Below are 14,347 nucleotides of genomic sequence, written 5' to 3'. Positions count from 1 at the left end.
GTTAATGTGATCAGAACTTTCATTGTTTAGTGCCGGATAATTCCAGAAATTGGTGAGATATGTATTGTCAGTTAATGCGAATATGCAATAGCCGAAAGCAAAAAGATTGGCGACTTTAGAGATTTTCAAACCAAAATTTTGGATCTAGTTATCAAATGCTTTTGTGGTTTTGTGTCTATGTTTGTGTTTAGAATCTTGACTGTCCTTGTCATTTAACTTTTCATGTTCAAAGAAGGCTTGAGATTATGAAAAGTTAATTCTACTTATGTACTACCCTTTTTTTTCAAGTAAAAAAAAAAAAAGAGAACGGCAGAGTAGCAATAAATAGTCTTCATGTTTTTGTATCTTCCCAGCTTCGCTAGGTATCTGCAATTTGGTTGTAAGTTCATACTTTTGATCGACTTTTTTCAGTCTATGCGGATGGAAGCATATGTTTGGATATCTTGCAGAATCAATGGAGTCCAATTTATGATGTGGTCGCCATACTCACATCAATCCAGGTAATTAATACCTGTCTTCTATTTTTAGTGTAATTTAATGATCCAGAGATTGTGAAAGGAATGTCCAGTAGTAAGGTTCTGTTGCTACACAAGTGTGTTATCTTCCAATCTGAAGTCACAATTTAGGTATCTTCATTACTTAGAATTCCAGTTGGATGTGTTACTAACCCATTGGAAATCAAAAACTGGTAGGTGATGATGAATTCTCTATGGTTTCTGCTTAATGGTCCTGAGGACACATGTACCTTGCCATTACAAACAAATATCATCTAATCTTATACACTTAGTCAGTCAGCATTGTTTGTTCTCTGTATGCTTTTCTTAGGGCTATATTAATATGCTATATGAGCTTTAGTTATAATTGAAATGATATGTTTATGATCAGAACTTTCATTATTTAGTGGTGGAATAAATCCAGGAATTGGTGATATTGATGTTGATGAATGTATTCTGCAACAAGCAGCTTTGTTGGCATTGCTATAGTCCTTTTAGTCCCGGGCTAGATCTCTTTGTAGCTAATCCCTTATTCCACTGTGACAGAGAATTTAGATCACATTGTTTGGTCTTAATTACTTGTTGAAGCAAACTAAGATGGTGAGCTGATGGTGAATATTCCTCTTTACCAAGTGACACCATGTACACAATATGCAACTTCAGGAAAAAAAAAAAAACACTTAACAATTTTATCATTATTATTTATTTTATATCACCAATTATTATGGGATATTTTGTAGACCTTGTTTTAATATTCAAAAACTTGTTTTATGTTATATTATCTGTTGTGATTTTAAAAGTGAATGATAATATTAGTACGGTGTAATTTATCAGTTGGCTTCTCTTATAATTGCACTCAGACGTACCTTCAATATTGGCGAGTCCCCAATCTCGAGTGATTTGCATCAATTGACAACGTTAAGCTTCCTGTAAGTGATTTGCATACTCTATATTTAGATGGAAATTTAACAATCAGTATGCATTTTACTAAAACCTCACATTTGATTTCACTAAAGCAATTTAAGCTAACAGATATCAACTTCAATATAATTAACATTCATACACAAATGGATCGATATTATTTTATTAGAATCAAATCTGAAATTCGATTGGTATATGAAATAGACATCAACTTCAATGATCATCAGTGTACTATGTTGCACGGGAACTTTTTTTCATTAGAGTTTCCATGTTTCGCGTCCATTTCCGTTTTCTTTTCCGTTTTCATTACGGTCTCCTAGCCAATTTTTCTTATGAATAAGTTTCCCGGTATCCGTTTCCGTTTTTATTTTGTATCCCGTTTTCGTTTCCGTGCAACATAGTTACTGTATTTTACGGGTATAATATATGATTTGGAAGGTAATGTAGAATTAGTAGAAGTTTTTATGGGGTCAGTCTCAGATCTAATTAAGACTTAATTAAGGGAGTGTCTGAAGTGAAGACAGAGAAGAGATACTGTCACACCCGACCCTAAACGACCTCAATCTGCATCGGGCGTGAAATAGAAAGATCACAATCAACACTTAATAGTCTCCAAATATCATAAATATCACTTTTCTAGGTATTCCTCTTAAATGTATATTCTAAACAAATTCATATTCCTATTACATTAAAACCTCAACATATTTACCAACTTCATCATAATACAATTAAATATTAAAGTTCTAATAATAATTCTAACAATTAGCAACAACTTCCAATCCTCGCCTAATCGATCGGTAACCTTCTTTCTATCCTGTACTTTCTCACCTAAAAACATTAAAACATTTAAAAATGTGAGACAAAAATCTCAGTAAGCAATTATCAACTACATAAAGTACTTATACTCAAAATAGCTATATATATAGTTTAATTTTTAAAATACATCATATAAAATTCATATTCTTAAAAATGAACACTTTATGGATTAAACCACAATAAAATACTCAAAGTAGTACTTTTAACCAAATATGCACTTTAAAATATCATAAGCTTGCTATCATTTTTCAAAATAACACACATAGTCAAAACGTAAATCACTGTATTAAAACACTTAATATAAAACTCATATCCAAAATAGCTATATATATATATATATATATATATATATATATATATATATATATATTAATTGTTTAAAATCTCAACTATACAAAATAAATAGGTTCGTAATTAACCATTTACTCAAATCAACCGTAAATCAATAAATACTTCATAAATCGTATTTCGATAAATACTTCATAAACTGTATATCGATAAATACTTCATAAACTGTATCTTAATAAAAACTCCATCAACTGTATCTCAATAGATACCTCACAAATCGTATGTCAATAATTACTTCACAAATCGTATATCAATAAATATTTCGTAAATCGTATCCATCCGAGAGATAATCCCCGTATGTATCAATCCCCACAATATAATAGAATCGAGATATCTCATAATTTGCCTATCCCGCATGGTCTTACTCAACACTTCTTTGCCATACCCGATAGGTCTTTCAACTGTGTACACGGGCTGTATTTCTCACTAAATACGGACTTTAATTAAAGCCACCTATCCGGATTACTCTTGATGGATACTAAAAATATTATAATTTCATAATATAATTTAAAATCAGAAATATATATATGTAAATATATATATATATATAACTCATAAATCAACATCATAAAGTTTTCTCAATATCTTTACTCAATCAATTTCCAAAATATTAAATCATACTTTATTATTGAACTAAAATCACCAATAAATAATTTCAAAATATATTTATCAATAATAACTTCAATTTCTGAAAACTAAAGACATAAAATCATCATATATATATATATATACTTTATTTCAATAAACCATAATTTCATCAAAGCTACTATTTTAACAATCTTTAATTAAAACTAAAATTTACTTTGAGAAATAAATTGTAGAAAATCACTTAATATATATTCATATATCTTTGTTCATAACCCAATTATCAATAAAGTTTGTCAATACACTTCCCTTTAAATTCTACTCTTCAAAATATCAAATCTTACACAAATATTAATCAAATATACCAAGTTCATCAAAACAAAACCCAAATCATGTATACATTAATATATATTATAGGTTAAAATTAACATGCAAATACATATATAATTATTTTGAACTTAATTTTAAGCTTATGTTAAAAACTAATCCATAGAAACTCCAATTAATCAAATTCATGTCAAAAATTGTCACGTCCGTGTCTAAATTTCTAAAATTTATACCTAGATATTAATATATATTATTATTATGGGGTATGTGATTTTTATTTGGTGTTATAGGAAAAATTTGGAGTTAATTCGATGGGTTTAGGTGTAAATTAAAAGTTTAGGGTAAGTTTTAAAAGATTATATAAAGATGAAGGACCAAAATGGATATTTACCAAATTTGGGATATCATTTGGTTTAATACCTTGATCCTATTATGAACTTTAGTTTTGAGTATATCTTACAAGGTTTTGATTAAATCCTTTATAAACGTATATATATGTAGTTATATTAAGTAAAGTTGATTTTATAGCTGATAGTTTCTTATTGAGATTTTTATCTCATGTTTTCCAAATGTTTTTAATGTTTTGTTTTAGGCGAAGAAGTGCAAGGTACCGAGAGGGGTACTCGATCCTAGGGCGTGGTTCGGTTACAACTACGAGGTGCAAGTCGTCTCTAGGGTATTGCATCCATTTTGTTCATGTACATATATGTGGATAGTATAAGGACACTTGTGTAACTTATTTTTGGTGGTGTCCTTTGTTTGGTTTGTATTATCTACAGGTATATATACAGTTATCAATCTAGTATTGATATGGCACCTTATGAAGCCTTATATGGAAGAAGATGTAGAACTCCATTATGTTGGTCTGAAGTAGGCGAGAGACAGTTATTAGGGCCTGAGATAGTGCAGTTGACAACAGAAAAGGTGCAAATCATACAACAAAAGTTAAAAGAAGCACAAGATAGACAAAAGAGTTATGCAGATCTGAAACGGAGACCAATTGAATATGATGTGGGAGACAGAGTATTTCTGAAAGTATCACCGTGGAAGGGTTTACTTCGGTTTGGCAAGAAAGGGAAGTTGAGTCCTAGATTCATTGGTCCATATGAAGTTGTGGAACGAGTTGGGCCAGTTGCATATCGATTACAATTGTCTCAGAATCTCTCTAATATACATGATGTATTCCATGTTTCAATGCTAAGGAGGTATAGGAGTGATCCGAATCACATTATTCAAGAGCAACCAATTGAATTGTCTGAAGACTTGTCCTATAAAGAGGAACCAGTAGCTATTCTAGCTAGAGAACAGAAAGTCCTCAGGAACAAAACCATACCACTTGTTAAAGTTATGTGGCACAGACACTCTTGTGAGGAAGCAACCTGGGAAAGAGAGGAGGATATGAGACAACAATATCCTCATTTATTCACCTAGACGGGTAAGTACAATTTCGTGGACGAAATTTCTTAAGGTGGGGAGGATTGTCACGTCCGTGTCTAAATTTCTAAAATTTATACCTAGATATTAATATATATTATTATTATGGGGTATGTGATTTTTATTTGGTGTTATAGGAAAAATTTGGAGTTAATTCGATGGATTTAGGTGTAAATTAAAAGTTTAGGGTAAGTTTTAAAAGATTATATAAAGATGAAAGAACAAAATGGATATTTACCAAATTTGGGATATAAATCCCAAATCCAGAATGTGTCGAGCATCTCCTTCTCTTTCTTTTTCTTTTCTGTGTTTTTTTTGCTTTTATCCGTTCTTCGCCGTTCTTCGACCGTTTCTCCACCGTTTCTTTGATTTGCGGAGATTCGACCGTCCAAATCACTTGAAACTTAAACTATAGCATCCTTAGGCATAGATCTACATCCTAACCGAAGAGTTTTTGAGTTTCGGAAGCGTTTGGAGGGAAAACGTCTTAGACAGGATTTAGAGGCGAATTGAACGAGTTGTTTTCTTCAATTAGCAGTCAAGGTAAGTCACTATCAATTATAGTTTGAGTTTTATGTATAGAGATATATATATAATCAAAGAATTTCTAGAAATTGTTATTTTAGGGTTATGCCGGAATTTTGTAAAATTGAGGTTTTTCACAATCTTGCTTTTATTGTGAAATTATAGTTCAAATGAACTATTGACTATGTTTAAATGTGAATTACAGATTTTACTGGGTTATATTGATTTAAAGGATTGATATTTTGGAGAATTGAACACTTGTGAGCTTGATTATGATCAACTGAAGTATATACATATATACATATATACATTGGTTTCAATCTATATCTATATATGGAATTAAATGTTTGGTATCCATTGAGAGGAGTCCGGTATGGTGGATTTAATTTTCAAAGACCATATTTAGTGAGAAATATGGCCTGTGTACAGTCTGAAGACCTATTGGGTATGGCAGAGAAGTGTTGGGTAAGACCATATGGGATAGGCAATGTTAAGAGACGTCTCGTATATGTTGTGAATTGTGATTTGAATTATAAGGGGATGAACTCAAGAATGGATACAAGATTATATATTTTTGTTTTTTTGGTTTAATACCTTGATCCTATTATGAATTTTAGTTTTGAGTATATCTTACAAGGTTTTGATTCAATCCTTTATAAACGTATATATATGTAGTTATATTAAGTAAAGTTGATTTTATAGCTGATAGTTTCTTATTGAGATTTTTATCTCATGTTTTCCAAATGTTTTTAATGTTTTGTTTTAGGCGAAGAAGTGCAAGGTACCGAGAGGGGTACTCGATCCTAGGGCGTGGTTCGGTTACAGCTACGAGGTGCAAGTCGTCTCTAGGGTATTGCATCCATTTTGTTCATGTACATATATGTGGATAGTATAAGGACACTTGTGTAACTTATTTTTGGTGGTGTCCTTTGTTTGGTTTGTATTATCTACAAGTATATATATAATTAGTTGCAGTTGAGAAGTTGTGGAATAGTATGATATCGGTTATGATTGAGTCATAACTTTGAGCTAGATATAATATTGAATTGTCTATATAGGTGCTGCGGAAGAATTAGATTCATATCAGAATCTTGTAATGCATTTTTCGACCAGATATAGGCTGAATCTGTCATGGAGTCCTAAATGAAAGTTCTTAATTATTATCTTACGTTTCCAGGGGTTTTTGAATCGTCTTAATCGGACTCCGTATGAAAAAGTTATGCTGGAAATGACATATGTCGGTCATTTTAGCTTAAAACCAGAATTTGGTTTTTGCTTTGATTTTTCTTCTTATTTGAGAGATACTGCTACTGGTTTATATAATAAGTCAGTGGTAATGTCTCACCGTCTTATCTGATCTTCTTTTAGGTCGGGTTTGACAAAAATCACCACAAAAATTCAATTTTCTAGAAAATATAGAGTTATATATACATATATATACATAAAAACTCAAAAGGGTAGTTGATAATTACTTACTTTAGCCATAATTTGAAGAAAACTCTAAAAAAACACCAAATTCGCCTTAGAATCTGTTTAGACCGAACTCTTTCTACAAATCTTCAAATCAAAATCACACCGACCACAATGTGTATTAGGATGTCTAGAAGCTACTGTAAAAATATGAGCTCGATGCGACGGTGCAAACTCCAGATATCAAAGAATGATCAAAATTAGATAAAATTGGGATAAAATGAAGAACAATAGGGAAGAATGGGAAAGATGGAAATGAGATTGAGTTCTCATTTTCTCAATACATAGATATCCGAAAATACAGGTGTGGAAACTTGTGATTTATGTTTTCAATAAGGGAAAATCTCCCTTTTGATCCCTCTAAACTTTAACTTCTTTTAAAACTTACCTTAAAATATGAAATTGAACTCCAAACTATATCCATAATATCCAATTAACTCTCCAATCAATAAATAATTATAATATAACCTAATATTAGGATATAATAACTAAAATTAGGGACACGGATGTGACAGATACATAGTGATCGATGGAGATAATTAATAAATTAATGAGTTAATTTTGTAATGTTGTAATCTCTTTTCCTTTTCATAAAAAAAGAGGATGAGAAGGAAACTCTAAAGAGAGCATTTCATGATACAAACAGATGACTTAAAGACACAAAAGACAAGCTTCCATGCCATTTTCACTCTTTTGTAAGCTAATATGTTACTGCTTCTATAAATGCATGTACGTTTTAATTCAATTAGTTGACAATAATATGATACTCCACTCAACTCTTGCTAGGATTAAATTACTAGCATTTATCTGTTTTATTTAGGAATGATTTGCTTATATATTGTTTTTGTTTTATGATTTTTTGATTGATAGGTCGTAGGATTTTGCTGCACTTTAAAGGGCTGATTGTGTATTCTGTGTTTTGTATTAGGATTCATGTTAAAGCTATAATGAAGTCATTTTCCTTTTTGTAAATATAACAAATTTCGTAGGATTTTGCTGCACTAGAATAAAGTGCTTTTTTTTGGTACCAAACTTGGTAACAAATTGTATAGTTTTATTTGTGTAATCTTTTTGTCCTTATGAAACATTAATTTGTTACAAGATACTTAAATGATGCAATAATGATCTAGTATATTTTTTCTTTAAATTGTACAAGTGTTATGAAAATTTATAAAGGTTTTATGGATTTTACCTAAAGTAGTGTACATTTACGTAAAGTGGTTTGATGGATAGAATTAGAATTATTTTTATTAATATTTTACGGAAAACTAATTGTTTTACATAAAATTGTACAAATGTTACGGAAATTTATAAAGGTTTTACGGATTTTACGTAAAGTAGTGTCAATTTACGTAAGGTGGTTTGGTGAATAGAATTGAAATTGTTTTTTATTAATAATTTAACAAAAAAAATTACTTTATGTAAAATTGTACAAATGTTAAGTTCCCAAAATCGAGTTTCAAGTAAAATATTTACCTTTTTACTAAAATCATTTAGTGTTGCTTACTAAATTTATAAATAAATATAAATTAATTAATAAATCATATTATTTTTATTAATAATTTAAAAAATAATAATTACTTTACATAAAATTGTATAAACGTTACGGAAAATTTTAAAGGTTTTATGGATTTTACGTAAAGTAGTTCAATTTATATAAAGTGGTTTGGTGGCTAGAATTAGAATTATTTTTTTATTAATAATTTAACAAAAAATAATTACTTTACATAAAATTATACAAACGTTACGAAAATTTGTAAAGATTTTATGGATTTTACGTCAAGTATTGCAATTTACTTAAAATAGTTTAGTGATAGAATTAAAATTATTTTTATTAATATTTTATGAAAAAATAATTGCTTTACGTAAAATTTTACAAATGTTACATAAATTTGTAAAGTTTTATGGATTTTACGTAAAGTGGTATCAATTTACGTAAAATGATTTGTTGGATAAAATTAAAATTATTTTTTATTAATAATTTAACAAAAATTTATTACTTTACATAAGTTATACAAATATTACGGAAATTTATAAAGGTTTTATAGATTTTTCATAAAGTATTGCCAATTTTCGTAAAGTGATTTGGTGGATAGAATTAAAATTATTTTTTATTAATAATTTAATAAAAAATAATTAATTTACGTAAAATTATAGAAATGTTACGGAAATTTGTAAAGGTTTTATAGATTTTTCGTAAAGTAATGTCAATTTTCGTAAAGTGGTTTGGTGGATAGAATTAAAATTATTTTTTTATTAATAATTTAACAAAAAAATAATTAATTTACGTAAAATTAAACAAATGTTACGGAAATTTGTAAAGGTTTTATAGATTTTCCGTAAAGTAGTGTCAATTTTCGTAAAGTGGTTTGGTGGATATAATTAAAATTATTTTTTTATTAATAATTTAACAAAAAATAATTAATTTACGTAAAATTGTACAAATATTACGGAAATTTGTAAAGGTTTTATAGATTTTCCGTAAATTAGTGTCAATTTTCGTAAAGTGGTTTGGTGGATAGAATTAAAATTATTTTTTTATTAATAATTTAACAAAAAATATTTAATTTACATAAAATTATAGAAATGTTACGGAAATTTGTAAAGGTTTTATAGATTTTCCGTAAAGTAGTGTCAATTTTCGTAAAGTGGTTTGGTGGATAGAATTAAAATTATTTTTTATTAATAATTTAATAAAAAATAATTAATTTACGTAAAATTATAGAAAAGTTAAGGAAATTTGTAAAGGTTTTATAGATTTTCCATAAAGTAGTATCAATTTATATAAAGTGGTTTGGTGGATAGAATTAAAATTATTTTTTATTAATAATTTAATAAAAAATAATTAATTTACGTAAAATTATAGAAATGTTACGAAAATTTGTAAAGGTTTTATAGATTTTTCATAAAGTAGTGTCAATTTACGTAAAGTGGTTTGGTGGATAGAATTAAAATTATTTTTTATTAATAATTTATCAAAAATAATTAATTTACGTAAAATTGTACAAATATTACAAAAATTTGTAAAGGTTTTATAGATTTTCCATAAATTAGTGTCAATTTCTGTAAAGTGGTTTGGTGGATAGAATTATATTCTACCTTGTGTAACTTTAATTTTCCCTATTTAGTGGTAACCTTTAATAACAGGTTTAATATAATTTATTTTTTTTAAAATTAATTTGACAAGTGTCGCAATACTATTCGTTATTGAAACAAAGTAATCCTACTTTATTTTTAAAGGAAGTAACCATAGCGGACACCATTATATGTAATAGTGTAAATTTAATTTATAATTTTGAAAAGCAAGATTCTATAAAATCGCATATATTTAGTTACGTGGTGGAGGAATTTATACGGGACCTAATTTTAATTTTAGCTTTGCATGCAGTTTCAGAGTTAGATTTAGGGTAGTTACACTAATGGCTATTGAACTTTACTATTTTAAAAGTTATTTTAAACGTTATGGTCATTGAACTTTAATTTTTAAAGTTATGGCAATTGAACTTTACACTTTTTAATATTGATGGTCACTGTAACCCTTGATTAGCGTTTTTTTACCTTTAACTCTTCCTTTCCAGCTTTTAAAACCTAGACTACCCATTTTATCATTCTCCTTCATCTCCATGGATCTATGAAGCACCGATACGGGTATGCATACGTATGCGGGTACCGGGTACGGAAAAAGACATTTTTAAAAAATATGAGATACGGGTACGGCGGGGATTCGGTAAATTTTATATATAATTAATAATATATATATCATTTATAATGAAAATTCAAAAGATACATAAATATATACAAATCACAAGTCATATTCATAAAGTCATTATAAAAACACAAATAATACTCTTAAGTCATTATAAAACCACAAATAACATTTATAATATTAACTAATAAATCACTAATTCATAAAAAAGCACAGGAGAGATTTTCAATTTTAGTTTAGGATTCAATCGATTTCGTGCATCTATATACTAGTAATCCTGAGATTATTTTATTTTAATCCTTATATTTTATGAGTCTAAAAAAAACCCTTATACTTTCAAAGTGTTTTTAAAAAAACCCCTAAAATATCCCGAAGTATCCCCGACGTGTCCCCGAAGTGTCCCCGAAGTGTCCCCAGCGTGTCCCCGCGTATCCCCTCATTAAAAAAAGAAAAAAGAAAAAAGGGGATACTTCCCAGACGTGTCCTCTATGTATCATGCCGAATCCCCGCACCCGGAGTATCGGATACGCGTACGGTGACCTCCAGGAAATATCGGTGCTTCATAGCCATAGATCAATTCCCCTCTCCAAAACCAGTGTCTCTCTAACTCTCCATTTCTCTCTCTAAAACTATTAAATCATTTATAGATCACTACTAGACTCCAACCTCACCCTGCGGATTCTCCTTTTTCCCGGCAGTCCAATCCACCTACGATTTTTCTTTTTTCATTCTGCTATTAATTATCATCGATCATGGACGTCCATCATCGCCACTATGATAAAGTTGTAAGTGTTTTTGAATATTCTCTCTTTTTTCCCCTCTTTTAGAATTAGGGTTCCTGGAAATTATTTTCAGCTTTTGGAGCTCTCACTTGGATCGGATTCAGATAACCTCTGCAAATTCTGGACCAGCAAGAACCCTAGCAGGTTCATCATTATCCTCAAGAACTTCCTCATCGGTAAGGTCTTGAAGCAATTGAACAAGATTGACGAGGTCGGGGGTAAAGCTCAGGGAGCTCTTGGTGTAGCTCGATCTCAGAGTCAGCGAACCGGTCATGGAATTGATTCATGGAGATGAAAGAGAAGGGTAAAATGAGTATTTTAGGTTTTAGAAAGAAGGAATGAGAGAGAACCGGTGAAAATAGAGAGTCAAAGGGAAGAAACTCTGATAACGGTAGCAACGGCCACCAGTATTAAAAAGTGTGAAGTTCAGTAGTAATAACGTTAAGAATTGAAGTTGAATGACCATAATGTTAAAAAGAGTAAAGTTCAGTAGCAATGAGTGTAATTTATCCATTAGATTTATAGAGTTAAGAGACATTTTCTTAATGTTAGAAAATAAAAAATGCTCAGCTTAAAAGAAATATATATATTTAATATTTTATAAATCTAACATTAATTTTTTTTAAGTTATAGAAACTAATTAATGATAATAAAGTAATTCTAGAAAAGAAAATTCAAATGTATAAATAAAAACCATTAAAAACAAAATGTTTAAAGAGTTTGAACTTATGCCTTTTCCATTAAAAATACATTTTCACTATGTCATTTTCCCTTTCACATGACACAAGATACATGACAGACATTTGTTTTCGTATCGTGTGAATATTTTTCGTGACAGTATTTTAATTGTATGTCATCTGAAAACGAAATAAAAAATGCACTCAACAAATTACACCTCTAATAAATGAATGTCATTGTATGCCGAAAACAAAAAAGCGGCAAATGAAATTTCACTTACGCGGCCATACTAAATTTTAGGCGCTCTATTGTTTGACTGAAATTTCAGCTGATATATAAACCCTCTCTCTAATCCCAAGCCCCAGTTTAGGTTACGCAAGAGCTTCATCCCTCTCATCCATCCCATCCCTCTCTATCTCCATGGCTGATTTGAACATGCAATCACTGGGTGAGCTCGAAACACGGTACTGGTAAGTATCTATTGATTTTCATTGTTCCTTACTCTCTCTTTTCCTCATCCGATTTACTTTTGTGTATGTCGATTTCAGCAACTGGAATAAGGATCTATTGATTTTCAGAGCTATGATTTAAAGGGTTAGATCTCTCGCTTAGATACTGATTTTATTGTATTCATTGTTAGATTCACCATGAAAAGTTTGGGTCTTTATCTTTTTTAACCTAGGGCAATACAGTGCCGGTCGCTGAAGATGTTCTGATTTCTTTTTCAACAAACTCAATCATTTTAAAATATTAAAATTACATTACAAAAATAGAAACATAAACTAAAATTAAGAAGGGCTATCCAATACTAAACCGATACTATTTAAGGGTAGAGCCGGCGGCCGATATGGCCCAACGAATATTTATAATGAGATTAATAGAAAACAAATTTAATGATTTATGCTACATAGTTATATATATATATATATATATATATATATATATATATATATATATATATATATATATATATATATATATATACCCTTTTACTGTAAGTAATTGAGAAAAAAAAATATAAAGTATATATTACTCCTAAATTAAATGAAAATATTGACCGAATGTAGGTAGGAGGCAAGGTTTGAATCTGCAAAATATTCACACAGATCTAAATATCATCACAGTAAATGAAATCTAAATTCTCGCAGATTTTCAATTATTTTAGGACAAATATGAATCATCACAAAAAGATGATTAAATATTATGATTGTGTAGGAATTATCCGTCTAAATTAATTCGGATTACGGATTCGGATTTTATCTAATTATGTTATTAGACAATTAGAAATTTTAATTATGTAACATACGTAACGTATCATAACATGACGTGACGTGACGTATCTCGTAATATAATATATTGTAACGTAAGATAACGTAATGTTACGTAATGTAACCAGGGCCGGCTTTGGGCCTAGGTCGGGGGTGCGCCGGCCTAGGCCCCAAGACTGTAAGGGGCCCAAATTTTTTATTATGCATGTAAATATATATAAACTGTAAAAAATTTATAACAAAATCAATAACTATCCTGGTGGTAAATCTTATGCTTGCCATCTTATGCATTGTGTGTTTGAATATTGGCATGGGCCCCTTATTTTTCATATTTGTCAGCATATTTTTTATTTTTAGATTTTTTCACAATGAGATGTATTAGCTAGCTTGGCCGCAGAAATAAAATTCTTTTTTCCTAAAAATATTATACAAATATTAAAATTTAAGAATTTAAGAAATTCACTTTTAAAAAATTTATTTACAACTATATCAAATGATATTTTAAATTATATCAAATAAATAAAATTATTATTTTTAATATATTTTAAGGATCAAGATTTATAAATTAAGAGTCTAAAATATATTCACTAAAATTTAGAATTTATAAAATAATGATATATTGAAAAGTAGTTTTGATGATATGATTTAATTGTAATTTTATAACCAATTGTGATATTCATGTAAAAAGCTCTAATAATTATTTAAGTTTTAAAAGGTCTAAATAATTAATATTTTAAATTCAAAAGAGACTCAATTGATTTTTTTTTTAATATAGATTGAGGGTTAATTTAAGAATTACTCTTATATTTAGCCTTTGTGATATCCAAAATTTTGTCATATCATTTGTTAATATTTTCCTGTTGAAGTATTTTCCATACGTGACATTTAACCCAGTTTGGATGGAAAATTAATCGATTTGTTAATTTTTTTTCGCCACATGACACAATTTTTGACACACGATACATACACACAACAATTGATTTAATTTTTTAC

At 29.0% G+C, this 14,347-nt stretch overlaps 1 protein-coding gene across 1 annotated transcript; it reads left to right on the top strand.

The window, feature by feature from the left end:
- Positions 1 to 416: 416 nt before the first annotated feature.
- LOC136220260 (uncharacterized) lies at positions 417 to 6,539 on the top strand. The gene is made up of 5 exons (XM_066008065.1): positions 417 to 500; positions 1,329 to 1,423; positions 4,084 to 4,167; positions 4,271 to 4,926; positions 6,217 to 6,539. The coding sequence occupies exon 4, from the start codon at positions 4,302 to 4,304 to the stop codon at positions 4,920 to 4,922; it is 621 nt and encodes a 206-aa protein (XP_065864137.1). The 5' UTR covers positions 417 to 500; positions 1,329 to 1,423; positions 4,084 to 4,167; positions 4,271 to 4,301; the 3' UTR covers positions 4,923 to 4,926; positions 6,217 to 6,539.
- The last annotated feature ends 7,808 nt before the right edge of the window (positions 6,540 to 14,347 follow it).

The sequence above is a fragment of the Euphorbia lathyris genome, chromosome 2 (genome assembly GCF_963576675.1).
Source record: "Euphorbia lathyris chromosome 2, ddEupLath1.1, whole genome shotgun sequence".
Lineage (NCBI taxonomy): Eukaryota > Viridiplantae > Streptophyta > Magnoliopsida > Malpighiales > Euphorbiaceae > Euphorbia > Euphorbia lathyris.
This window is presented reverse-complemented; position numbering and strand designations above follow the sequence as displayed.